General features: G+C 37.5%; 2 protein-coding genes across 4 annotated transcripts; one reads left to right on the forward strand and one right to left on the reverse strand.

Annotated features, from left to right (window-relative positions):
• Positions 1 to 839: 839 nt before the first annotated feature.
• LOC111222818 (peptidyl-prolyl cis-trans isomerase FKBP5-like) lies at positions 840 to 26748 on the forward strand. Of its 3 annotated transcripts, none has more exons than XM_022746669.1 (13): positions 840 to 1161; positions 7263 to 7395; positions 7575 to 7719; positions 9152 to 9294; positions 10656 to 10770; positions 10895 to 11051; positions 12914 to 13004; positions 13245 to 13328; positions 13418 to 13603; positions 13740 to 13979; positions 15049 to 15100; positions 19047 to 19102; positions 26589 to 26748. In XM_022746669.1, exons 2-13 carry the CDS (start codon positions 7291 to 7293, stop codon positions 26721 to 26723), a joined length of 1509 nt encoding a protein of 502 aa, XP_022602390.1. In that variant the 5' UTR covers positions 840 to 1161; positions 7263 to 7290; the 3' UTR covers positions 26724 to 26748. The 3 variants fall into 3 exon arrangements, with proteins under 3 accessions (XP_022602390.1, XP_022602392.1, XP_022602391.1); XM_022746671.1 differs by lacking the exon at positions 26589 to 26748 and adding an exon at positions 22644 to 22726 and having other exon boundaries at positions 841 to 1161; XM_022746670.1 differs by lacking the exons at positions 19047 to 19102; positions 26589 to 26748 and adding an exon at positions 15276 to 18647 and having other exon boundaries at positions 842 to 1161.
• On the reverse strand, positions 20213 to 24237 carry LOC111222820 (sodium- and chloride-dependent GABA transporter 2-like). The gene is made up of 7 exons (XM_022746672.1): positions 23717 to 24237; positions 23498 to 23610; positions 22651 to 22788; positions 22452 to 22554; positions 22266 to 22366; positions 21487 to 21657; positions 20213 to 21400 (listed from the first exon to the last, which is right to left on the reverse strand). Exons 1-7 carry the CDS (start codon positions 23760 to 23762, stop codon positions 21287 to 21289), a joined length of 786 nt encoding a protein of 261 aa, XP_022602393.1. The 5' UTR covers positions 23763 to 24237; the 3' UTR covers positions 20213 to 21286.
• Positions 26749 to 27061: the final 313 nt, after the last annotated feature.

The following is a 27061-nucleotide window of genomic DNA, read 5'->3' on the forward strand; positions in this document are numbered from 1 at the left end:
CCATCCTTTTTAGTGGGTAGCTACCTTTACTTTAAATCCCTGAATGTTACCTATTTTACTGCTAACTTTGTTTACATTGAATTTGGTCAAAACCTATGACTTATACTTGTGGTATTTTTTAATTATAGTGCTGCTACTCTCACAAATCCTTAAAGAGTTGAATAACTGGTCCACCACTGTAAACACCACAGTAATGTAAACATGGTTGTTTGGGAAAAGTAACAATCACAACAAAGAAAAACTATCACCACTGCTGTAGGCTGAGAATATATTTTTTTTTAAAGAATAAAAAGTAAACAATTATGCACATTTGTCGAAATCCCTACCTTCTAACAAGTTATAGAAACGTTACAGCAATTGTACTTTAACCAGAAAAATGTCCGGTAAACATAAATAAAAAAGGCGGGGTTTTTACCGTCTCTTACAGAAACAGTAATCCGTCTCACCGCGCGTCTTATCGGGCATGGAAGTGAGCTTTTATTTCGGTGCTCACAAGTCCCGTATGTGCGGGAGGCAGTCGGGCTGGGGCTCGGCTATTACACAGCAGTGTTGATGATATGTGTTGTCAGCTGAGCGGAGAGGACAGCCTGCTGCGGTACAGGCTGTTCCCGGCCTGGCTCGGCACGGAACGGGTTACAGGTCAGGGTGTCTATTGGAACACAGTGTTCTCATCAGCAGCGGCAGCGGTACAGCTACAGTACAGCCGGAACATTGTGTTACTTTGTGGCTGCTTTCCAAGACCTGCCCTTAATTTTACACTAAACGCCCTCCCACAACTCTACTCTACTCTATTCTACTCTCTCTCTCTCTCTCTCTTTTTTTTTCACCCTCTCTGTGTCTCTCTGCCTCTCTCCGTGAACAGTGTCATTTTGAAGTCTGAGCTCCATGCGGCTACTACACCGGCACGTTTAGAGAGAGCGAAAGGGAGAGAGGTGGGGGGCAAAAAAAAAAAAAAGAGAGAGGAAAAACAGCGCTAGGTTACATACACACTCAGCACATGGGCAGAACATTTAGTACCCTGGACATGAGATGAGAGGGGCGGGCTTGAATTAGGTGGAATAGACGCGGTTAAGAAATCGACCGAGTGGAAAGCGGGTTTCAGCGGGTCGCCGGCTGTTTTTTGGGGGAACAAATAGAGAAAAGGAGCGAGCATACGGAAATGTGAGTTTTTTCATTTTCTCTCTCTGTTCTGCTGCTGTTGAGACTTAATTAAGGAGTTCATTAAGACATGAAGCTTAGCCCACCGGCTTTCTAGTGCTTTCTGTTCACGCCTGGCTGAGTTAAAGGGACACATGTTATACATCATGAAGATTTACCTTTATAAGCTATCTGGTATTAATTAAATAAATATTTTTTAAAAAAATCGAGTCTGATACAACAGTTGGGGATTAAAACAAAAGATGCCCAGGTGAAGTTGTCTGTTGTTGAGATAGTATATGTTAATTTTTCCATATGTCTGGTGGTATTTGAGGTTACAGCTGTATGTTACGGTGTTCTGGAAAAATAGGGCTGATAAGACTGTATGTGAGTGTGTTTGTAGGTGAAAGTGTGTGTGAATGTGGCACTTGGCTGTGGTTCCTGTTGTAGGTGAATGAGGACAACAGTTTACATCCAGAATCCCTCTAGGCTTAGGTGTATCTCCATAAATTACAGGTTGTATAACCCAGTTATTTTTTTTTTTTAGAATTATTAACATTAACTCTAGCACACTCTCTGCTGATCGTTACTCATTTTGGACCTACTTGTATGTTACAGGATGGATAATGGCAGCTCCTGAATAACTTAAAATATATGGCTGTTATCATACATGTATTTTAGATTCAGTTGAGATGCAGAGTTGGCCTACTGACATGGGCATGGGTTGAGGCAAAGTCCCAGACATGAATCAGAGTGCTTCAGGGACATATTTAATGACAATAAATAACTTCTTGCCCAAATACACCAACAAGTGTGAAGGGGACAAGCCCTCATTGCAAATTCAAGTGTTTGCAATGTCATTTCATGTCCAAAGTATGCAGAGCACACAGCTTTACCATGGTAGCAGCATTTCCAGAAAGTGATGCCCATAAAAACAACTTTACAAGCTTTTCCTGCATCCTTCTTAATACGCTGTGATGTAATTGTCAGGCTGCAAAAAAAAAGACTCCCCCGGCATCAGACAATGCTCTGCTTCAGGATTTCAGTCTATAGGTTAGTCATGCACAGTGTGTGCTCGCATGTTCACACATGAATCAGCAGCAGAGATACGGATGTGAGACCAAATGTACAGATCATCTGTGTTCGTCTTTGGATGTGGTCTTTACTTCATTGTGTTCTGCTCATGCATTCCTCCGCAGGGTATCTGAGTTTATGTACATGTATGCCCACATGCCATATGAGCTGTGTGGTTAATTTGCAGCTGGTGTCCCTGTCCAATGTTTGATAAAAATACATTTTACCACAAAGGACAGGCTAAAAGTTCAATGATAAAATTGATGGAAGAAGTAACTTTTAATTATGTGATTCTATTAATGATGGTAATTTATCACACGCTTTATTTGACTTTAAATCACGTGTTAATGTAAATGTAAAGGTATGGTCACTTTGACTAATTAAAATCTGATTGTTTTCATCCAAAAATCGAAGCCTGGTTGTACGTGAGGGGGTCAGATTGGTGAACACCATCAGGCTTTGCCAGCAGGGAACTGTGAATAGAAGGAACATTGTGTTCAGACACACACGCGCGCACACACACACACACACACACACACACACACACACACATACACACACATCCACATGCACAAGGAGTTACATCTAAAATGAAATCCATGAAATTGAAAACACACAGAACAAGGTGTAGCTACAGAAGAGAGGGACATTTTGTGCTGACTTGTGTTCAAGAGTCCTGCAATCGAACACTTGGTCTTAGTGAGTGACACAGAACTGAAGAAGCAGAATAAATTGTGCAGATATTAATAAGCTAGATCCTTGGTTTGACCCTGTAGGTTAAGGCGCATGGATGATGACAACAGCTCTTACTGTTCCTAAGATCTCGCTCACACTGAGAAAATGGGTGAAAATCCATTTCTTAATCAGTATTCAATATGATGAGCTCATTGCCAAGATGATGCATCTCAGGCCAAGCACTGCGGCTTAATGTTCATTTTTAGAGGCCATTCAAGAACTTAGTCACAACGGCAAAATGTCCTAATATTTGCACATGATCATCAACAGCATCTGGGATGTCCTGAGAGTCAGTCAGGACAACTGATGGAAAAATCTCGAAAAATGATGATGCAGCGAAGGAGAGCTGCCGTTCCTCTCTGTCAAAACGCACGGCCCTTGAGCAAAGCCTTAAAACATCTCTGTGGAAATGTTAAGTGGCCACAAGACTGCTGTCTGAACAGCGCCTGGCATAACCTGTTCTCTCTCTCACGTTATTGTCTAGCCTTTGCTGTAAATATGAATACGATTTTACTCAGGTCATCATATGAAATCTGATTTAAAAATGTTTTTAAGAGAGAAATAGATCAGAGAGACACAACTGTACTTATATAATGTTACACGATGTCCAGTGCAAAGAGCTCCAATTATGGGCAAGAGTGAAGATGTGATGTGATAGAATTCATGCATGTGACATCAGTGAGATAATCTCTTATCTATATTTATACAGTTCAGATTGCATAGACAACATAAAAAAAGCACAAATCATAGCTTTTTATTGAAGTCTTGTTCACTGGTGACTTACCAGCATATGACCAGCAATTTAAGCAAGAACTTGCATAATTTTTTGCTTGCAATATATAATTTTGAAATCAAAGTATCTTGTTGGTAAGTGTACAAAAAACACATAAACATGTATTCTTTGTCTGGGAACTGAGTGATATCTGCTCCTCAAAGATATACAACACTGTAGAATGCTCCTTTTATAAAATTTTAACTTTATTACATTTAGAAAAAAGCGCAAAATTTCTGACCTGACCTGATGAGGAGTCAGTTTGGTCTTGAATTGCTAATATCATCCAGTGAAGAAAAAAACAACAGTCCTGTTGGTCTGCCTTACATCTCATGGTAAATATTACATTTTTATTTGCCATTGTTACTTAACAACTGTGGCCTAACATTAGTAACATCCTGATACGGTTCCATCTCAACAGCTGTGATCTGATGCGATGTGAGCAAGTGTTAATGTCTCAGCTGTTGCATGTGATAATAATCACTGAATAGCATTTGCCAACATGCTTAACATAGCTAACTAGCTTTTACATTGTCTGCAAACAGTGTCGACATTATTGTGCCAGGGCAAACTGGAATTGCTTGCAGCCAGGTTTATTGAAGCAGCAGCAATGTGTGTCGACAATGATTGCTACTGTGATGAGAGAGGCAAGATTTAGCAGATGTAACACCAACAGGTCGTAACAGTTTAGTTTTTGGCAAAGCTGCTGCTGAAGTTTTTTTTTTTTTCGCCACATGAATGTGTGAGATGGAGGCAGTTAGCATGAAGAGAGCCGTACAGCATCTGTCTGTCTGTCTGCATGGAGTAAACTGTCGAATACCACAAGTTGTCATTTAATGTCATGGTTAGATTTGTAATCATGTTTACATATTCTTTGATCAGATAATCCTAAAGTGAGCCTAATTTGATTCAAGATTTTGCCAGTTTTAGACGTTTTTAATTCAGGCAAAGTTGTTTTAGAGAAACTTGAGAACATTTGAGAATATTTGGCTTTTGTTTAAAAAAAAAAAGAAAAGAAAAAAGAATTTCAACATATTCATGATTCTCAAAGTCAAGTATCAAAATTTACTGGAAAAGTTCATTAGGGATGATATCAGCACTTGTACTGAAAAACTTCAAGCGATACTTATCCCTACTCTATCATTTACCATTATATACGATTCTATATCTGTAATGTCTGGTCAGATTCGTAATCTTGTTGTTTACCTGTTCTTTGACCAGATGGTTCACAATTTAAATAAACATTTAAAATTTGAAATTTGGCTTATTTTGTTGCAGCAAATGTAAAATTTCTGTAAGGAGCCAAAAAGTATCGTCAAGAGTATCATATTGTCACTAAATTGAACAATTTCAGTTTCAGTCTATATACCTATCAGTCTGACTGTGTAAAGCTGTGTATCAACCTGGGTGTCTGTGTCTGTACTAGTACCAAGCTGGGATCAAATGCCTGGTCACAGTTCGTTATGAGGACGTGACGACCATGCAGAAGTCCAAATAAAGTTTAAAAAACTGTGTTGCTTTACACTAACACAGCCTCAAAGACCCAGTAGTGACAACATTTAAACTATGGACGGGTGACAAATTAAAGGATAAACCTGATTAAATGAGTGGAGAAACAACCAATGCAGATGCTTCCACACAGACTGCAAGGTACAAGTGAGCAGTTAACAGCCTGTCCTGCTCTGTGGCAGGTATAACAATGCTGAGCAGGTCTATTGATTCTGATTTTGTATCAAGATGACACAAGGCAAAGATCTGACTTTGAGAGAGGGTTCATTGCTAGGGCACAGATGGCAGGAGCTTCAGTCTCAGACACTTCTCAACTGGCCAGTGTTTCAATAGGCTCAGTGACTTAAGTGACATCTACATTTAGATGTATGGGGAAAAACATCAGTAAATAGGGTCGGACATTGCAGTCACGAGGGCACATTTGATGACCATGATGCGATATGTAAGGAAAAAACAGAAGAGCAATTCTTCCTTAGGTAACTGAGAATATCAGTGTAGGACATGATCAGACTGTGTCAGCAAGAACAGTCCGTCCACACAGAAGGATATTATAGTAGGGCTGTAGTGCAGGAACCCCTCATTACAAAGATGAAAGCACATTTGAGAGTTCAGTGGTGCAAAAAGCATATGCACTGCTTTACAGAGATTTGGGGAAAAAAAGGGATATGGTCAAATGAGTCATCCTTCACCATAGGGTCAGCAAGTGGGCGAGTGCATGTTGCATGTGTAGCATCCATTAAATGAACGGTACAGGCCTGAATGCCTGACCCCTGTGGTGAGGGGATCTGTTGGCGCTGTTACGCTGTGGGGGGGCATTTTGCTGACATGGTTTGGCTCCGCTTAGAGTTGCAAATCAATACAAAGTTGTTTGGCGTGATCACCCTCATCCCATAATGAAACACTGCCATCCTGATGGGAGCGTGCTCTTCCAGGATGACAATACATCAATCTATAGAGCAGCGGGGTGAACTGAATGTTTAGATGAGAATGAAAATGATGTGAATCATATGTTATGGCCTTTCGCACCTGTGGGAGATTCTGGACTGATGTGTTAGTCAGAAACTCCACCACCATCATCAAAACACCAAATGAGGGAATATCTTGTGGAAGGATGGTAGAGTCCAGAGACTTGTAGAATCAAACTGCATTGAAGTTGTTCATGTGGTGGCCCAACGCCTTACTAAGACACTCTATGCTGGCTTTTCTTTTAATTTGTCATGTGTCTGTATAGCACAACATCACCAGACCAAACGCGACAATATGCAGCCTCATATTGTGATATTACATCAGTGCATCACCACTGAGTTGAAGAGTCGTGATCAAATTCAAGATTTTCACTGCCTCATCACAAACACTGAAAGAGATAAAAATGATCTAGGCTACTTGTGATGGCGCAGCTTTATAAGCACAGAGTGTGTGAGTGTAGTCGAGCCCACACTTTCCTGTGCATGAGGCTTTCGAAAAGAAGAATGTGATGTTGAAATACTCATCACAAAATGAACTGTGAAGATATCTAAAGCAGATTTCATTTGGTCCATAAAATATCCAGATGCCATTTGTAGATTGTCACAGGGCCATAAAGTAATAGTCCTGAACATACTGTACCTCTACCTTTGTGAACATAGCCTGTGTTACAAAACGAAATGACAAGGAAGCAACTAGCTGCTGCCTTTCACATAGATTTATAGTTACGTAATTACTTCATCTGTGGAGGATCAGACAAGGTGTGATACAGCTGAGTGATAGCACAACTGCAGTAAGTAATGCTCCTCATACAAATGGGATTGATGCGAATGTGGCTTTTGCAGCAAAACTGCAAATTCATCTTCAGTTACAGTGTATAGACTTATGTCTTTAAATAGCAGCAAGTTATATAATGTGAAGAAAAAGTCATATTTTCTTGTATTGATATTTTTTGTCAGAGATCGTGATTTTCCAGTCCATCTCCACAAATTAAACATAAGAGCCATAAGGACGTGTTATTTATGGTGCTCAGATTGCTGACACATAGATGTTTGTTCATTTTCTTTTGCAGTGTTACTGTGTGATGCCCACATGCAGAAATGACCACTGATCAGGATTTGCCTATGGATGCCCAGTCAGCCACAGCCGTGTTTGCTGCAAAGGGCACTGATGTAACACCCAATAAAGACCAAGGAGTTATCAAGGTATTTATTGTCATTGCTTTAAGTTTTCATGTAGGTGTTCAGGCACTAGTAGGACTCACTGTCCCACCATATGGCATGGTCGTGATTCGGTCTGTTCCAGCTCCTATTTCTTTTTATATTCTCTGTCAAAAAAAAAACTTTTTAGTTGAAATGGAAATCTGTTGTCCTTCTGTCTGCAGGTTGTGAAGCATCCAGGGTTAGATGGAGACCGGCCGATGATTGGGGACAGAGTGACTGTCCACTACACTGGAAAGCTGCTCACGGGGAAGAAGTTCGACTGCAGTCGAGAACGCAAAGAGCCTTTTTGCTTCAATGTGGGCAAAGGTAGGTGGCTTTATGCATTACTGTCCAGCTTGATAGTGTGGTAGGGTTATTTATTACTTAAAGTAATAGCTTAACATTTGGGGAATTATGCTTATTAGTTAGTTTAGATAGTTTAGAGATTAGAAGATTGATCCCACTCACATGTCAGCGAAGTAAAAATGAAGCCACAGGAAGGACACATTTATCTTAGCTTAGCATAAAGACTGGAAACAGCTAGTTGTTAAATCTAAGATGTTAAATCTCATTTGTTTCATCTGTAAAAAAAAAGCTGTATTATTAAAAAAATGCCAAGGTTCGGGTCTTTGGAGTATTTTATGGTTATGTGTCGGACTGTTTCCTGGCTGGGAGTGCCCAAGTCATCTTTTTGTTTTGGTTTTTGTGCAAATTAGACAAAAGAGATCAATCGTGTTAATTAATGAGCTTTAGAGGTGCTGGTAGGCAAATTTTGTTACCATTGGAGAGAGCCAGGTTAACTGTTATAGCATTTTCAGTCATTACACTCAGCTAGGCTAAGCTAAGCTAGCCAGCTGCTTGCTGTAGCCTTATATTTAACAAACAGACATTCTCATCTAAGGGTTGGGTTATGCTCAGTCAGAACTACAGTTTATGTTGTCTGACCACACTGGAAGTCAAAACTGTGTTTATAGTTGTTTATAAGGCCCACACTTGAAGATGGAGTGAAAAACTGGTCATCAGAAAGACGAGACACGTGATATTTTTAAAATAATGTCAACAGTGAAAAAAGAGATCTAAAGAGAGAAGTTCAAACCCTTTCTCACCCTCCTCACAGCTGACCAGTCCCTGTGTGAAGTGGGCGTGAGTGTCAGATCATTGGTTTTTGGAAAGTTATGGACACAGCCCCCCTAATCCAACGTCAGACATTTGTGTGTGTGTGTGTGTGTGTGTGTGTGTGTGTGTGTGTGTGTATTCCTTTAATTGGTATTTAATCTTTAGAGGTGCACTTAGGCAGATCATGTTACCTTTGGAGAGAGCCAGACTAGATTCCCCGTCTGCTCTCTTTAAGTTAAGATAAGGTGATCATTAAACTGAATTCTCCACCAGAAAGCAAACTTCCCAAACTGTTCCTTTAAATTGTCATTGTTATACTTGATTAATGCTTGATGAATTATCTCAGCCAAGAAGGTCATGTTTTCAACTGTGTCTGGTTATTTGACAGCAAAATTATGCAAAAAACAATAAAATGCACTTGCGGTGGGGAATGGGCCAGGGGAGAACCCACTACATTTTGGGGCAGATCCGGATCATTTACTCTGAATTTGATTGTTTGTTTTTTTAAGTCTGGTGTATGTTTGACATTGGCCTTGGCAAAGGTCTGCATTTCTGAATGCCATTCTAGTATAGTTTATTTTGAACCAGTTAAATGACTCACTAAAATCTCAAAATTTTTTTCATCTGCTTTATCCACCCACAGGACAGGTCCTGAAGGCCTGGGACGTTGGTGTGTTGTCCATGCAGAAAGGTGAGGTGTGCAGGTTACTGTGTAAACCAGACTATGCTTATGGACCTGCTGGAAATCCTGACAAAATTCCTCCCAACTCCCAAGTAGTATTTGAGGTAGGTGTGCCACATCAGTGCTGCCAATTTGTGCCACTGTTAATTGTGCATCACACCAAGGGACTCTGACAATTTAGGGGCATGTGTCAGTCTCTGCAGATGGAGCTTTTGGTCGTAAAATTAACTGGTCTGTCTATTTTAATCCCTCTCAGTCAAACAGCCAGTGTAGTCCAGTTGGCCAGTCTTTTTGGAGCTCAGTGGGGATACAATTCAGGCTTTCTCAGTCCTCTACAATCAATGATCATTATAATTTAGTTCCGGATAAAAATCAAAAGAGATTTAGCCGACTGCTCTGCTTTACAAGTCACCCCCCATAGACACATTTTAGTTATAAAATCGCATATTCTACCCCCTGTAAACTTTCTTTTGTCAATTGTCCCACTGTGTCACTGCCAACAATAATCTAACTGTGTCAGATGTTATCAAGCGTTTCATAATCTGTTGTGTAGTGTAAAATATAAATGAGATCATTCATCATGTGTTGCACAAGTATACATATCTATTAAGTATAGACTATCGGGTCTGTTTATTTATTTTTTAACAGATGTATTGAATTTTGGGTAACACTTTACTTATTTAGCATTTGTAAGCAGTATTTGAGAAATGGTTTACAACTCACTATAATGTTGTTATTACAGTAGTAATAAAGTGTTAATGAAAGGAGAGATTATAATTGTTGTCAAATACTGTACATTTCACAATGTCCTTATAGCTGCTTATATGCATGTTATCAACCACTTACTAAAGTTTTATATACTGCCTATAAGCTAAATAGGCAGACTTAAAGTAAAGTGGTATTGAATTTTATTTTTCTGAATATCAGGACATTATTGGGACAGTCATTACAAACATGTGCAGCCAAATTTTGTTCAAACCCACAAAACTTTATTTTAAATCCTAGCAAGGACCCCAAAGTCTCCAAAGATGCCTGATATAGGCTGAAGGGGTATAAGGCTGAATGTGGGGAGAACGTGTGTAAAATGATGCACAGGACATAAAAGAAAAAAAATATTTCCATTTGATTGAATGGAGCAGCCATAAAGAGCTGTCTTTGGTTTGAATGTAAATATCATATAGTTTAGGTTGCAATAGGTTACAACATTATATTTACATAACATTAAATGTCTGACTGCACAACCTACCTGTATTGTATCTTCAATAGTCATTATTATTTTATTCGTTTTTATTTTCATGACTTTTGTGGTGACTCCTACTTATTTTTTTATTTATTTGTTTTTCTCCTCTCACACCTACATACTGTAACACCATACATCAACTTCTGCAGAGCTGTAATTTTGTATTCTGCTTTATATTACTGTTTGTGTAGCACAATGATTAAATAAACGTTTACATCAAAACAGATGGAGCTACTTAATTTCGAAGGAGAGATGCTTACAGATGATGGCGGCATCATGAGAAGAATAAAGGTCAAAGGGGACGGTTACACTAATCCCAACGATGGGGCAAGTGTTGACGGTAACAGCATTCTCTGCTTCAAGGATCAATGTTGATACTATGCCAGTTTTGCCGAATAATCAATATATTAAACGGTTACATCAGAGTTGACATTGTGTCATAATTTGTGTCATGTGTTCCACAGTGCACCTGGAGGGGAGCTGTGGTGGTCGACTGTTTGACTGCAGGGACGTTACCTTTATTGTAGGTGAGGCTGAAGATAAAGGCATTCCTCTGGGAGTGGACCGAGCTATGGACAAGATGCAGAGAGGAGAGAGCTGTGAACTTCACCTAAAACCAAAGTAAGTTAAATCTGTGACTTGGTCTGCTCCGTCATTGCGCTTAGAGTGTTTCAGTCTTTATGTGAAATTTCTTTGGAACTCTCCATCTGAGAAGCTAAGAAGAGATATGAAGGAGGGTCTTTAGGGCTTATAGACATTTGAAATGGGGTAAGTCGTCCAAACAGCCATTGCTTTTTTGTGAGGGTTCACAAGTCAAAAATGTTGGGAACTACTGGTTTAATGTGCTGTATTTTATAAGCTTATCTCTGATCTATTAAAGTAACTAGTAACTATATATGCCATATACATGTGGTGGAGTTAAAAAGTACAATATTTGCTTGTGAAATGTAGTGGATCAGATGTATAAGATGTAAATAGATATATTTAAGTAAAATGCATGACTAAATGTACTTAGTTACATTCCACCACAGGCTGATACCACACCAGAAAAATCCTTAAATTTACAATTTACAAAGATTTAGTATTTATGCAGTGCTGTGACTGCTACTATTAATATGAAATATTTTGTACATACATATGTGGAGTCAGAAGTCATTTGGTCTTCAACAGCTCTACAATGATTCTATGTGGATATGATCAGGATAGACTGTATTGATCAAAAACCTAATTGTTCAGTAATTATAATTCTTAACTTTCAGAGATCAGACAAAAAAACACATGTAATTCTTGTTATTCTTGTATCTTCAACCAGCTCTGCATTTAAGTACTTTTGTTTTTTTTGTTAAACATAAATACCATAGACAAAAGGGGAAAACAATAATAAATATAATGCATGTAGTACAGCCTAGACCACATCTAATTGTTCTGCTAATTAAAAAAATATTTTAATATCAATAAAATAGACAGAAAATTGATGGAGGAATTATTACAGTAAATAGAACACATTGTACTGACCAACCACATCATATCACTCCCCTCCCTTAACCCTGCCCACACCAACCCCTCAGGCAAAAGCAATACAGAGTATCGGCGATAAGTACTAGGAATTCATAGCGCAGAAACAATTCATGCTGAGAGGTCATGCCAGCATGTGGTCAACTAACACTGTGACAAATCTAATAAAAGAAGAAAATAAAGACAGACGAACAAAAGAAACAAACTATGAAAAATTATATTCATAATGCTTCTCCAGCTCAGATGACAAAAATCTCCGTTGATCTCAATGGGAAAACTGTCTTCTAGTGTAGGTCCTGCAGTATTTATTCTGTTTCATACTCCCTCAATTGCATCTCTTTTATTTAATGCCATGAAAGATGTCATCTCCTTTATCCACTTACACATGTGTAGATGTTTTTTTTTCCAGTTAAAAGCTATAAGCCTCTTTGGTTGCAAAATAAACATGTTAATTAGTAAGCTACATACTAGCTCTGCTTTATATTAAAATCCATAGGGCTTAGATTGATAATGAATAGGTTCTAAAGGAACGTGTGTTCAAAGCAAACTTTCTATTGCGTTATAAACTCCTCTCCAGGAATCTTTCCAAATTCCTCACCAGCCCACATTCTCGAAAGCAGTGGAACCATGTCCCTTTAATGTCATTGCATTTTGAGCAAGTGCCTGGAATCAAAGTAAAACATGTTTATATTTTGACATGTGCAGCATGTGGGGAATTTTCACCGTCCTCAGGTTTTTAATGTTTGTCACAAGTGGGATTTCCCTCCTTGTAGTTTAAATGTCAGATGGCTTGAGTTGACTGTTGACAGTTGGTTTTGATTTCCCAGTTTGGCTGCTTGACATTTAGACATGAATGTGTTCCAAAATAAATATTTAGCAGTTAATTTTGTTTCTAATTTTGTTTCAGTATCGTCAACAGGCTGATGATGATCGTCATGGTTTTTTTTTTTTTTTTTTCTTTTTTACAGGTATGGGTTTGGAAGCGAAGGTAGACCAGAGTACAAAATAGGACCAGACAAAGATATTGTATATGAAGTTACCCTCAAAGACTTTCAAAGGGTGAGCTCTCTTTTTACTTTTCCTGGTCTAATATACTTTAAACAGCCATTCTACATTATATCAGACGAGATTCGGGATCAATACATGTCTGTTACTTTGGGTAGATTTTCCATTGAAGACAAACAAATTTTGGGAAAAATTTAGCTCCTAGATAACTATGTAGCAAATTTCAGCTGACTACATAAAACATAAAAAGTAGTGTTTACTCATTTTCTGTGACGCCAACTGTGTTTCCACAAGGCTAAAGAATCCTGGGAAATGGACTTGAATGAAAAGCTGGATTTGGCTGCTGGAGTGAAGCATAAAGGGAATCACTATTTTAAGGTACAGTGCCCATGCTGGTCTTCTATCTTAACAAATGATTTTTCCTCTTGCTTACATCTTTCTAAGTTCCTATTATCTTCCCGTATTAGGTGGGGCGGTACTTCCAGGCGGTCATCCAGTACCAGCGCATTGTTTCCTGGCTTGAGATGGAGTGTGGTACTGGGATAGAGCAGCAGAAGAGGATACAAGACTTTATTTTGACGGCCCACCTCAATTTAGCATTGTGTTTCCTGCGGATAAAAGAGTTCTCACAAGTAGTGGAGAACTGCAACAAGGTGGGAGGCTGCATGGCCCTGATGATAGTCCATAATTAAACACCATTTAATTTCCTTAAGTGTCTCTTTGTAACAGCTGCTCTTCTAGATATATTCTTACCTAATTACTGTGTGTGTGTGTGTGTGTGTGTATTAGGTGATTGAGCTTGATGAGAGCAATGAGAAAGCTTTGTATCGTCGTGGGGAAGCACGTCTCCTCCGCAACGAGTTCAGCCTTGCCATGGCAGACTTTCAGCAAGTGCTTCAAGTCAACCCCTCAAATCGGGCAGCTCGTGCTCAGATTTCCATCTGCCAGACCAAGATTAAGGAACATCATGAACAGGACAAGAGGACCTACGCCAACATGTTCCAGAAATTTGCAGAACGGGACGCCAAGGTCTGTGAACTCACTGCTCTTGGCTGAATGTACATAAACAGTCAGCCTGACTTGTTTCCTTTCTTTTCTTTTCTTTTCTTCTTTCTTTTCTTTTCTTTTCTTTTCTTTTCTTTTCTCTAAGTGAATTAAATACTAACTTTTAAATTCATTTAAATTTGAAGAAATGAAGAAAGTTATTTGGACTGAATTTGAATCTCATAGCACACCTTACCACACACACACACACACACACACACACACACACACCCACGCATGCACCACAGAACTGATATAGTCCGTAATTTGTGGTCTTTTTTTTTGTGGTTTTATGACGCATCAAAACAGTTCTAATACTGAAAGCTTGTCATCAAATTCCACTCATAACAAGATCATGGCCCATCACATTTATTTAATCTTAGACAAGTATATGTGTCTGAGGCACATCAAACCCTTTAAAATTTGTTGATTTTTTTAGCTTCTGCTCTCGTGTTCATCTAGCTCTATTTAATCCAATCAAAATTTTTTAAATATAAATATATTTTACCAATATGTTTATGTGTAGGTTGATATTTGACCATTCATCAGCCATTTTGGGTATGAGAATGAGGGTGGGAATTACAGATGCAATTGAATGAAGTGCCTTCAGTGTCCTAGACATGTTTTGATATGCATCTCAAATATATTACACTTATGTAGCTGATTTAGTTATTGTTTTCAAAGCTCAAAGGTTACATTTTGATAGTAAATCATCCTGCTTCATTGTCCTCCCTTCTTCTCATTGTACTTTCTTTAGTAGTACACTACTGACCTCTAGTGGCTGTTGATGGATTTGTTTCTCACTTATTGATGCTGATTCTATTCTCTGTTAAAAAGAGAGAAAGAAAATAAATCAAAAATACAAAAGTAACAAAACAACATGGTACTAAAACAACTTAATGTTAATGACCAATCTAAATTTAGTCGGTTTTCACAGTATTAAATTAATTTTACTGAATGCACAGTTTCCTGGAACATTTCAGAGACATTTTCTTCAGTCTAAGAACTTGCCTTATCAACAATTTTCATTTGTGCCTCTGTGTCTTATACATAGATTGGGAAGCCGAAGAGGAGGCGGGATGACAGCATGAGGAGTGGCATGAACGGTGAGATGGGCATTAAACGACGGCGGAGTAGTCAGGAGTGTCTGTCGTAACGGTGATATTTGAAAAAGAGAAAGAGAAAGACATGCCTCCCTTTGCTTTCCAAGCCCAGGGAGCAGAGGCAGGAACGAAGACATATAAAAGCCTCTAATCCAAACCTCTTTATCCCAAAATCCAGCGTTACCATTCCTGCATATAAAATGGAGTGTAAGCGGGGACATTTGCAAGCCAAACAGCATTTCCCTGTCACATGGACTGTGCAACTGCCAGGATGTACCCCCTAGTGGATTTAGTACTGCAGAATCAGTGAGTTAAGATTGTCCCCTTTACAAAAAAAATATAGTTTCTTCAAAAACACAGAGGAATTCCACTTTCTTTGTCATTAGACTTCTGTGTAAAGTTGAGATGTGCCTCCACAGTGTGTTTTTCCTATTCCAAAACTGCACTCATTGGTTTTCAGACATCAGACTTGTATTTGGTATTAAGCCTTTTCTTGGGCAGCTGCATGCATGTGTCACAAGGTGTTTGGGATTCAGGCTTGAAACTTTTTTGAAAACTTTTTTTTTTTTTTTTAAATGTGCAATATGTACTTTGCACAAAAGTGTAAAAGTCTGGTTCGCTCAGTAGTTTTTTTAAAGAAAAACACAATCGATTCTAAAATTTAAGAAAAGTAAATTGCCCTCAACTTATAGTGTTTTTCACCACGTGACTTGACTTGAATTGACTTGACTCAACTCTACTTGGTTTTGGTATCAGGTAATTCTTTTTCCACTGTAGATAGTACCCCCTCAATGCTTCATTGCTAGAATAGCGACCGAGTACAAAGCCATCATGATGTAATCTTCAAAGTGACAAACACATGAACAATGTAGGATATAGAAGGGTTACCAAACAGAGAGTGACCATGGCTTGGCTTTGTGTGTTGCCGTACTAAAAGTATAGTACACACGGTAACTAAAAGAACTGTAACTGTAACTTCGGGCGGCTGTGACTCAGGAGGTAGAACGGGTCGTCCACTAATTAGAGGTCAGTGGTTCGATCCCCGGCTCCTTCAGTCCACAAGTCGAAGTGTTCTTGGGCAAGATACTGAACCCCACCTTGCCCCTGATGGCTGTTCCATCAGTGTGTGAGTGTGATGTATGAATGTGTGAGTGAATGGGTGAATGTGGCAAGTCCATAACTGTCTACTGTCTACAGTGAGCGGTGTACAGTCGCATGGTGGGTTTGTTCAGAACGTCCTGTCTCGCACAATGATGATACAGTAATGACGATTCTCTCTGACCAATCAGTAGTCTGCAGTTTGTTTTTACATCACTTTTTGGAATTGCCTCATCTTGCTTGGACCCTCTGTGGAGGTGATACCAACAATAGTACAAAAGATTCCAGGTGGGCTATTATCCACAACTTTTGCCCGATGAAAAAAAAATAAAAAGTTGAGTAGACTTGAGTTGAATTGAGCCGTTACCATGCAGTGGAAAGGGGCTATTAGAAATGAATAATCATAGAGTTGGCAATTACACAAGCCTGAACTCATTTAATGTCGGGAAATACAAAAATACTACAATTCACAAATACTAAATTCTCCTTCAGACATGAACCTTCAGTATTGTCAGAAATCGCTGATAAGATCCTCAAATTATCAGCAGACGCCAGAAGCAGAGAGAAGAATTTGAAAAAAAGCACAAACTACAAATATGAAATCATACCAAAATATAAATCTGTAATTCTGGTGTTCTGGCAAATTCACAATTTACTTTTATATTGTGATTTGCTACTACTCATGAAGACAAATCAGTGCATCTTTTTTTTTTTTAAGCCCGTAACAGATTCAGATGAGATGCAATTCAAATTTAGACATTTGTTTTGGGCAAAGATGAGGCATTGTTTTCCTAAGATGGGTTAAGACCACAGTCATGCACTAAAATAATTTATTCATGAGTACATGCATGATAGGTCATTATTAATTTGTTTAAATCTTATATTTTATCTATAAAAACACATCAGGCAGTATAAACGGTTTTAATGAAAAGACCAGCCTGGCATTGTAGTAGGATCAAGTAAAACACCCGATGATAGGCGCCTTTGGGAGTGATAAGAGATAAAAACATAATTTTTAAGGACTGATTACATTTTAAGCCGGTGGCAGCTGCAAAAACTTTTAATGAAAAAAAAAAATAGAACCGTCAAACTATATATATATAAAATTAAATGTTTCCGCTATTAAGCTTTGGTGGATTTTAGTGATTGACGAGTCGAAGTTTCTTCTTCTGTTGCACTCATTGTGTGTTGATCTATCAGCATGGCACAATCGTCAGCGCACATAAAATCTTCATTCATGAAGTGAATGCATGCAGCATTACTTCTGCTACTGTCAAAAATCTGAATAATTGTGATTCAGGCTTCCCATAAGAGGAGGCGTTTGAATCACCCCATTCCCACCTTTGTATTTGACAGGGCAGACAGACCACTGCTGACTCTGCGAGTGGAGGTGGGAGAGGGATCACAATTAAGCTTTAAAATTGTCAGAACCACATTTTTCTTTCAATCTTTCACAAATTTCATGAACTCTGGTAATGTGATCAGCTACATAATTTTATATCTGTGTAGTTTTTTTTTTTTGCCTCAGTCCCAGAAAAAGGTGTCTCTTTATTTCACTGCATCCATTATTATTATTTTTTTATTTTTAAATGTGTGAATGTCAGTGGATAGTGGACAATGATGCACTTTGGTGACTGTCAAACCAACACTGTTATCTTGTCATGAAATGTCTGGATAAAATCTGGACAATATCCTTGAGATGTTTTATAAACATTGGTTGGTTCAGAATGAAAACCTTAGCTGTCTTAAATATTTTGTGTAAAAAAAAAAAAAAAAAAAAAAAAAAAAAAAAAATCAACAGTGTGTATGTGTGTGTGTTAATATATATTGTTGTTTTTTAAACAGCTTGTTGCTAAATGTTTTCAAGTACTGCTGGCTCTAAACATTCAAACATTTTGTACAGTGGAAATGAGCATGAAGTACTTTTTTCTATCAGTTATACGGACTATTTATCCTCCACTGTCCACTACAAATAGATTTACAGGCCTCTTACTGCTACATTCATCATTTTGATAACTTGAAAGTGTAAATTTCAGGAATAATTTGGAAAATGTTGACAACAACAAGCAGGATAAAATGCAGCTGGTTAAACTGCAGCATGGCCGATGTGGGTTTGGTTTTTATTAGAAAGTGAAGTGTAATGTCATACAAAATGTTTACATGTATTCAAAAGATCATTGCCCTGTAAAGCAAAGTGTGATCAATGTTTTAAACCGGCATTTATGCAAAAGAAATATTTTCAGACAAAAAAACTACGTAAGGTACCTTTGTTCATGTCTTCTTTATATATTTTTTTATTTTTTTGCACTTTAAAAGCATTAAATAAATCCAAGAGTTGCATTTAAAGAAACATGTCATTCTTCAAGTTAGGCCACTATTTTACAGTATTATAGCTTTCAGCGTTGCTTTTGGCATTATAGCAGTATTGTCATAAAAATGTTTAAATGGAAAATTTATGGTTAAGTTTTCATTTTTCTTTTAAAAAGTAAGTGTGGGAATCTTGTATATGAGTTGACATGGAGACTACCAGAATAGCTATTTTCCCATTTCATTATAACTCATGCACCTTTTGGTTTTACTCTCTTTAGAGTGACTGGTGCAATAACATTTTTCCAATTGATATTTGCCATTTCTTTTAACTTAATTTTACACTTTTTGAAATCTTAACAACAGCAACTATGGCATAGAATTGCATTCTGTCGACATTTTTAGGTTTCACATATCTGGATACATGAATGTGTCTTTCTTCCGTAGTTAACAGTGGGTTTTTACAGCTTTTGGAGAACAGCTGCATGTAGTGGCCGAAAACATTTATACCTTTCTATGATAACTTGACAAATGTCATCTGCAGGTGAAGATCATGGGATCCGATCAAAAGCTCCTCAAAAGGATCAAATGGACCTTGTGGTGAGATTGTTTTCCCAGCTGTGTTACTGATATGTGTTATTGCAGCTGAGTTGGAAATTTGACATTTAAAAACTTGATGCATGATGCATTCAAGGACACAATGGTTTATATTGTGACTTCTTTAATGGTCTCCGAAGACTACATCAACTGCAAAAGCATCTGAATCAGTGTAGCATTCACAGAACAAAATTTGTTTTGCATTATTGCCAATTTATAATAACCGTTTTATCTAAAAACTGTTGATTTTAACTGTCAAAAAAAACAAAACAAAAAAAGTTAAAATCATGAATCAACTTTTCTCTCAAGCAACAACAAACTGGTGACTGATCATTACTGAATGTTTGTAAACGATTAATAATGTACTCTCATTTGAATTACTATTCAAAGCTATTTTTCTGAGTCAGATCAATGTTCTATCCATAATTGATTTGTATCTAGTTAAATCATCAAATGTAAAGCACTGATTCTGCCACCATTCAGTCTGACAAAATCATGAGGTGAAAACAGCAGAAATAAATCAATAATGATGAGCTGCCAGTTTACTGAAGCCTATTAATACTTAATCACATGAATACCTGTTTGCTTCATTCATAGATAATACTTGCAAAATTGCGCACTGTTTGATGAGACTTATATGACATTAACTTATCAAATACCAGTGCTGTCATTCATTCAATTACACAAACGTATTCGTTAAGACAACATCAGCTAACTGGTTGTTCATGATGGATTTACTGTTAACAGCGTGTAATATAAAGTGTGAACATGAATTCACACAGTTTCTGCAACACAAATCATTTAAAAAACAAATTATTGATTGATCCTTAAATGTGTAAAGTAACACATTACAGCATTTATGTCTCATACAAAGAACTACTGCCACAAATTTCACTGATATATGATATAAAAACAATACAAAACGATACAAACATTAAGTTGCAAACTTGATAAATGAGTATTCTGTATAAAAACTAGAATTACACAAGCTTAAAGCTTCATCTACAGTAAAAATATAATCTATTTAACTTCTGTTAAAAATATACTCTGTGACTATGACGGTTATAGCCAACAGTTTTACACAGTGTGTCTCTTTTCTATTTGGTGTGTCTATCATCACAGGCCCAATTGTAGTAATTACCTTTTTTTTTTTTTAAATATTACACCAAATACAAACTTGTAAATGTTGAATAGTTTTATGCCTGTTTGAGCAGCACATATGTATTTTTTCAGTAGCAGTGCTCAGGTCAGAAACACTTGTGTTGGGACAGCCTGGTGTCTCATTGGCTATGGTGCTCACAGTGTCCTGGGTCTGAATCTGACCCTTAATGCTGGATAGCCTCCCTTGTTTCATGTCACTCCTGTCACAATAATTTACATTTATTGAATTAATTCCATTGACAGTGACCTAAAAGTGACTTTAGTGTTCAGTCTGTATGGCCTTTAGGAGGTGCTGATCAATGTTACTTTACTCCATATAGTTTTATAAACTGGTTAGAACAAAACAAAACAAAAACAACCATATACTCAAGTGATCCGTCAATCGGCTGTTTGACAGATTACTTATCAGCAAAAACTTTAATAAGTGATTCATTGTTTAAGTAATTTATCAAGTTGTTAACTGTGAATTGGAGAAAACGAGACCTCTGAAGAAGTCATGCATTGGCACTATTTTCTGACATTTCATAAACTAAACGATTAATTGATTATTGAAAAAAGTAGTGATGGATTAATTCATAATGAAAATTGCAGCCCTACTTGCTACTCTTCGGAGCTGTTGCTGACTGAAAGTCACATGATGAAACCAAAGATGACTCCAATTGCTGAATGAAAACCATGAGATGTGTTTGAAAGCTCAGAAACAAAAAAAAACAGAAGGTTTCCTGTGTGTGGACCTTTGAGCTTAGATTCTGTTTCCCATGTCCTTTAAATTATTTCTGTTGAGTGAGCATTCAAACTCTGCAGTGCTTAGTGGAGCGATAACAAAGTGAATTTGAAACCATTCCTTTAGTGCAGTGATTCCCAGCCAGGGGTTGCAAGATAAAGTAGCTTTGTTTTAAGGGGAAAAAGATTGGGAATCACTGGTTTAAAAGGAACTTGGTGTATGACTTCTGCATTGGGGGTAAACCTTCCCTTGTGTCTCAAAAAGTGTTCAGTGTTTCTGAACCTGCTCCAGTTTCTCTCTTCTCATGAGGGCACCATGCTGTCAGGAGATGAGGTCAAGTCGAGCAGCTCAAAAGCCTTTTTCTCTGATTTGGTCAAAGGAAGGTCTTCAGCTGGAGTACATAAGATGGAGATCCTCTAAGAAAGAAGAATATCATTTTTAATTAAAAAAAAAGAAAATCAGAAACACACAAACACATAGCTTTTTGGAGACCCCAGCTCACCTGTCGTAGTGTACCAGGAGTGACGCTCAGATTGTACAGCATCCACAAGGGAACCATGAGCGTAGAGGAGAGAGTGAACCACCAGCCAAGAGCATAACCCCACCATGGATACTCAATTGTGTTGTTGAACTTCAGAGGAGTATATTTAACCAAAGAGAAAATGAACGTTCCCTGAAAATAGTAATGGGAAAAGCTGTTTAAGTCTTTGCAATACAGTTTACAAAATGTTAAAAATGTAACCTAAATCACTCCAAGCTAAGTTTAACACTTAAAGCTAATTCAACCATTTATAAAGGAACTTTCTTTTTATAATTCAAGTTTTTGAATAATCATTTCAGTTGCCATTTAGCTAAACCACTCTCCTGAACAGTCAGAATGGACAACCAAGACTTGTGAGGAATGAATTAAACAGTGTTTATTTGCTCAAATGTAACCTGCAATTGTTACCACGCCCGGCTATCTTACTACTTACACATGTGACCTAATGTAACTTCCAAGGCCAAGAATTAGTATCATTAGCTAACTACAGTAGTTTGTGAGGTTACAGGTTAAGTTTAAAAAAAAAAATGTATGTAATGTGTTGTATTACACCACTGTATGGGAGTTGGTCCTGGATACTATCACTTTTATGCTAATGTTGCCATCTCTAACATCAGCTTAAAACATCAACTAGTCCTTATTCTATAAGCGTTTTCTCTTTTAATTTTAATGTAATGTAATGTCTGAGAACAGAAAACTTGACAGGCAGCAGTAAGTAACTAACTTTTATTGTAACTCACCATGCAGACTACTGGAGTGACATATTTCAAACAGTATTTAATCAGGGGAAAAGGCTTGTAGCCAATCATATCCTCAATGTTATCATAAAACCGATCTGCGCCTGTAAGTAGATGGAAACACATATGTGAGGAAATTTCTGAGGAAAACCTGTGAAGAGATAAGTACATTCTTATTTGTTAACGCACCATACACCCATCCAATAGAGACAGACTGCAGTATTGCAAAGAGAAGTAGAGTCATCCCACTGCAGGCATAGTAGTCAAACACCTGGAAGATGTACAGTCCACCCTGTGTTTGAGACGAGAATTCAGTTAGCTATTCTGTTATAACGGTCTTACATGTGGTTATTATAAATGATGTGACATTTTAATTCGAAGATCTTACTTCTGTAACCATCACAAGGCCGATGAAGAAACTGAGAACACTAATAGCAAGCAGAAGAAGTTTACGTCGATGACCAACGTGGAAGAAGGAGGGATTCATGTCACAAATTGCTGTTACGAGAGCTTCCAAGCCTACAAACTGAAACAGACCTCTCAGTTAAACAATAACTCTACCCCTGAACCACGTACTATGATCTTTGCAGAGCTGATGTTACAAAGTACTCAGAGAGTGCATACCTCCTCCAGGGCTGCACATTTCTCTAATCAAATTATTTTTTAATAAAGATAATGATTAGGTTCTTTTTTTTTTTTTTTTTAAATCTGCACCTGGATCTGGATCTGCATTGAAATACATTAACAAACAAAAATCATGTGACATATGATTGTGATTGTTTCATATTAGTAAGAACAGTAGTTCATGATAAATGTTAGCACAGTGCTAAGAAAGCCTTTCAAAACTTTGTGCATCTGAACTTTGATTTGAATCCACACCAAGATATGTTTACTCATCCCTTGACCCATTGCTGAACTCCCTCATGATTCACTGAGATCTGATGACTCACTTTTAAAATATCCTCAAAACTAACACAGACATGCAAAAAGGCTTGAAAATATGCTGTGACTGTGAGTTTCACTTTTGACTGTAAGACACACAAGGACTGGTATACAAATACATCAAAAGTAGAGTCCCATGATGAATTGAAGCCCTTGCTTTGCTCTTTTACTGTATATGAAGTGTAGGTTATCCTGGATAGAAGATGGTTATTTCATGATCTTCATTTGAAAAATTTTATTCATCAGAGAAAAAAGCAACTGTTAGGATTAATTTCACCTCTAAAAAAGTTTACCTCACTGTCCAGTCCCAGGAGGATAATCATAATGAAGAAGAATATTGCCCAGAGCTGAGGAAAAGGCATCATGGCTACCGCTCGAGGATAGGCAATGAACGCCAAGCCAGGACCTGCAGTGAGCATGGGATGGTCAAAAAATCAAAAAATCAAAAAATAATAAATTCATTAATTAACTCACTTATTCATTCTACTAAATATTTCTTTACATGTACTTACCTGACTCTGCTACTTTTGATATGTCTGTGTTTTGCTCATATGCCATGAATCCAAGTGCAGAGAAGATGGCAAAGCCAGCTACAAAACTGGTTCCACTGTTCAGAAGGCACAAGTACACACAGTCCCTACAAATAAAAAAGCAACATTATTTTTATTTTGTATTAAATGCATGACACATTTACAACTTTTCTTCCCATACTGACTTAAATTCTTTCGCATAACCAGCACAACCCATTATCATTAATATAACAAGGCTGGTTTTGTTTAGTTTTTTTGTTTGTTTGTTTTTTTTGTTTTTTTCTTGCCTAAAATGAAAAATTAAATGAAAATGAAATTTAGGAGGCCCAGATGTTCTGGAGAATATCTCATTGGTTGAGTTGTATGAAATTTTGTTTTGTATCATCGTTTTTCTTTTTTTTGTGTTGAGCTGTTGTGCATTTATTAATCAGTGGCTTACTTAAAGTGACGCCTGAGAAATAATTTTTTTTGTTTGTGTCTTTTGTAAAAATAGACATTATAACAAACTTACTTGTAGCAGTTATTGTTGTATTTATTATAACTGCCAAGTGCAGTTAGACATCCAATGCAAATAGCATAGGAATAAAATATTTGTGTGCCAGCATCCATCCACACCTGCAAGGAAAATAAAGGACATTTTCACATCTACAATAAATTACATATGAAAGGCATTTCCTGAGTGTTGCAACTGTGCAGTGAGTCTAGACAGAAAGAGCTAATGTTTTACACTTCTGACGATTTTTGTGACACAAGCAAACCAATCATCTATAAATATAGTTACACGTAAAAACGTGACACCGCTTTAAACCATGTATAAGTAATCCTTTCACTCTCCTGATCTTTGATTTTCCACTGAAAGTTCCACTTTTGTAGCCTAGTATAGGTAATATATACATCCTGTTTTGTACATAGTTGTTCCACACATTCAAGCCACATAATGCTTACACCGAATGCAACATTTAAACTCAATGTAGAAAGATGGAATTATTAAAATGTCATGTGCATTACTTTCTGCACGTTTCTGTATAATTCAGCTTTACATCTGCGGAAACCACTGTAGATTAAGTAATATGTATCATCAAAACAGACAAGTAGTGAAATCTGTTCACACCTGTGGATCAGTGAGGCGGGATGGATCTGGGTAGAGGTAGAACTTGATCCCATCTAAGGCCCCTGGCAACGTGAGTCCACGGACAAGCAACACTGCCAACATCACATATGGAAACGTAGCAGTAAAGTAAACTACCTGTGGAAGAGCCAGAGGGAAGGTTAATCTGTGGCTGTGTTGCCAGGATAGATTTTATGTGCTCCGTGCATGCTCGAGAACCACTGATATTCAGCATGGGTAAATCACACTGGGATATTCTGACATGACCTAAACGCATTCTAACAATCAACACTTACACTTTATTCTGTAGATAAGTCTGAGAAGGTATAGGAAACATGGTGCACCACCCAGAAGGTACTGTGGAAGGCTGTGTTTTACGAGTATTTTGAGATAAATACAAATGGCAACATGCTAACATGCTAACAATGACAATGCTAAGATGCAGGTGTTAAAATATATGCCATTTGAAGCACCTCATCAACATGTTAACATTTGCTAATTAGCACAAAACACAAAGTACACAGGTTGAGAGGATTTGCAGGTATTTGGTAACCTAAAGTCGTGGACAACTGAACATTTAAAGAGGTGTTGTATCTTGCAAAGTCACATGATTGCAGAGTTTTTAAAGCGTAGAAGAGCTATTACTATCCCATTCCTACAGTATACACTATCTTTCAACAGTTGTAGTTGTGGTACAACACAAAAAAGGTGGTTTTCCTACCTTCCCTGTGGACTTTACTCCCTTCCAGACACAAAAGTAACAGATGATCCAGGACAACAGAAGACACAGAGCCAACTCCCATCGCATGCCACCTATCTCATGGACACTTCCTGTGACATTCAAAATTCTTCTCCTGCAAATCAAATTTCCAGTCATAATTCATAAATGTCACATCACTTTCAGAGTTCATACACAGACAGGGTTTAAGGTTTAAGGTATGAGTTTGGACTTTGTTTTTCGTACTCACTCCCAAAACTCTCTCACTGGTGATGTTGCGTTTTCCACCACAGTCCAGTTGTATAAATCAGTCCTTCGATCAAATCGATCGAACTCCACACAGGTCTCTGTTGCAAAGAAATACAGGATGTTTTTTTGAAAAAAAAAAAAAAAAGGCATTCAAGGACACAAACACACAATCAAATTTTTCATTTGTCAAAGCCTTCAACCCTTTAGTAACATTTTCACACAAAGAGACACCTGTTGTACTCCTATCGTGATTCAATACTGGTGATTTAAATCACCCTTCACCCAAAAATGTGCTTATTATTTGTTACACCCCCTTCACAGTGCAGAATGACATATATGTGCACACAGATGTGACAAGGAAACTTGAACCTTTCAGCACACATACACTGAAGATTGACTTTTCAGTGGAGGCATCTTGTATCCTGCAGTTAAACTTCTGAACGGGACAATATTTGCATTTTGATATAGATTTTGGAGGAGACAATGTCATTTTAAGAATTTTAACTATGTAACTGAACTTTTAGTGGAAAAAACAGCATTTTTACATGTTTGGATGGGATCTTTAAGTATGTTATGTAGCATGAACACACGCCAGCAGAGCAAACCTTGCAAGTCACGACTTAAAATATTTCCAGCTCGGCTTGTCATTTCATGACTCACTGAAAATGAATGAATCAGAGAGTATTGTGATGATTCCTCTTTGTCAAAATGCAACGAGTTATTGTTTCAATAAAGATTCATAATAATCCACTTATTTGTTTCCATGTCTGTGTGTTCAGTCAGATCTCACACTGGGACATACCTGTGTTCCAGCTGTTTCGGCAACTCGCCCAGGGAAGTTCAGAGTTAAAAGAGGAGAAGAGATACAGGAAAGCCCAAGCCAGTATGATGATGTAATAGATGCTGGAGTATAGAACAACCACCTGACTGCCATAACCCATCCCTGAAAAAAAAACAAAAAAAACTTTCAATTAAAACAGCATCATTTGGAAGCAACAACTATGTATATCTTGCCAATACTGTCTCCTCCATGCTATTGTGAAGCCTTGTTATTCAGCGATAAATTAGTGATAAATTACACGTAAACAATATGTAAAGTGATAAATCACTGAGTTCATTTTAGATTTATTGTACAAATATAAATATTATTCAAAGGTAATAGGAAAGTATTTTTAATATCATTGAAAATCCATAAATGTTAAATAGTGATTTTTATTCTTTGGCGTTATTCAGACTGGCAGCTAACAGAACA

This window comes from Seriola dumerili, unplaced genomic scaffold (genome assembly GCF_002260705.1).
Source record: "Seriola dumerili isolate Sdu_G_001 unplaced genomic scaffold, Sdu_1.0 BDQW01000109.1, whole genome shotgun sequence".
Lineage (NCBI taxonomy): Eukaryota > Metazoa > Chordata > Actinopteri > Carangiformes > Carangidae > Seriola > Seriola dumerili.

Bases quoted from the DNA above. Each gene is read 5' to 3' on its own strand.
- LOC111222818 (XM_022746669.1), top strand. From the start codon at position 7,291: ATGACCACTGATCAGGATTTGCCTATGGATGCCCAGTCAGCCACAGCC. The intron at 13,329-13,417 runs GTACAGTGCCCA...TTCCCGTATTAG, and splicing joins AAGGGAATCACTATTTTAAG to GTGGGGCGGTACTTCCAGGC. The intron at 19,103-26,588 runs GTGAGATTGTTT...CTGTGTGTTCAG, and splicing joins AGGATCAAATGGACCTTGTG to TCAGATCTCACACTGGGACA.
- LOC111222820 (XM_022746672.1), bottom strand. From the start codon at position 23,762: ATGGCATATGAGCAAAACACAGACATATCAAAAGTAGCAGAGTCAG. The intron at 23,611-23,716 runs GTAAGTACATGT...TGCTCACTGCAG, and splicing joins ATCAAAAGTAGCAGAGTCAG to GTCCTGGCTTGGCGTTCATT. The intron at 22,367-22,451 runs GTGCGTTAACAA...ATCTACTTACAG, and splicing joins CTCTATTGGATGGGTGTATG to GCGCAGATCGGTTTTATGAT.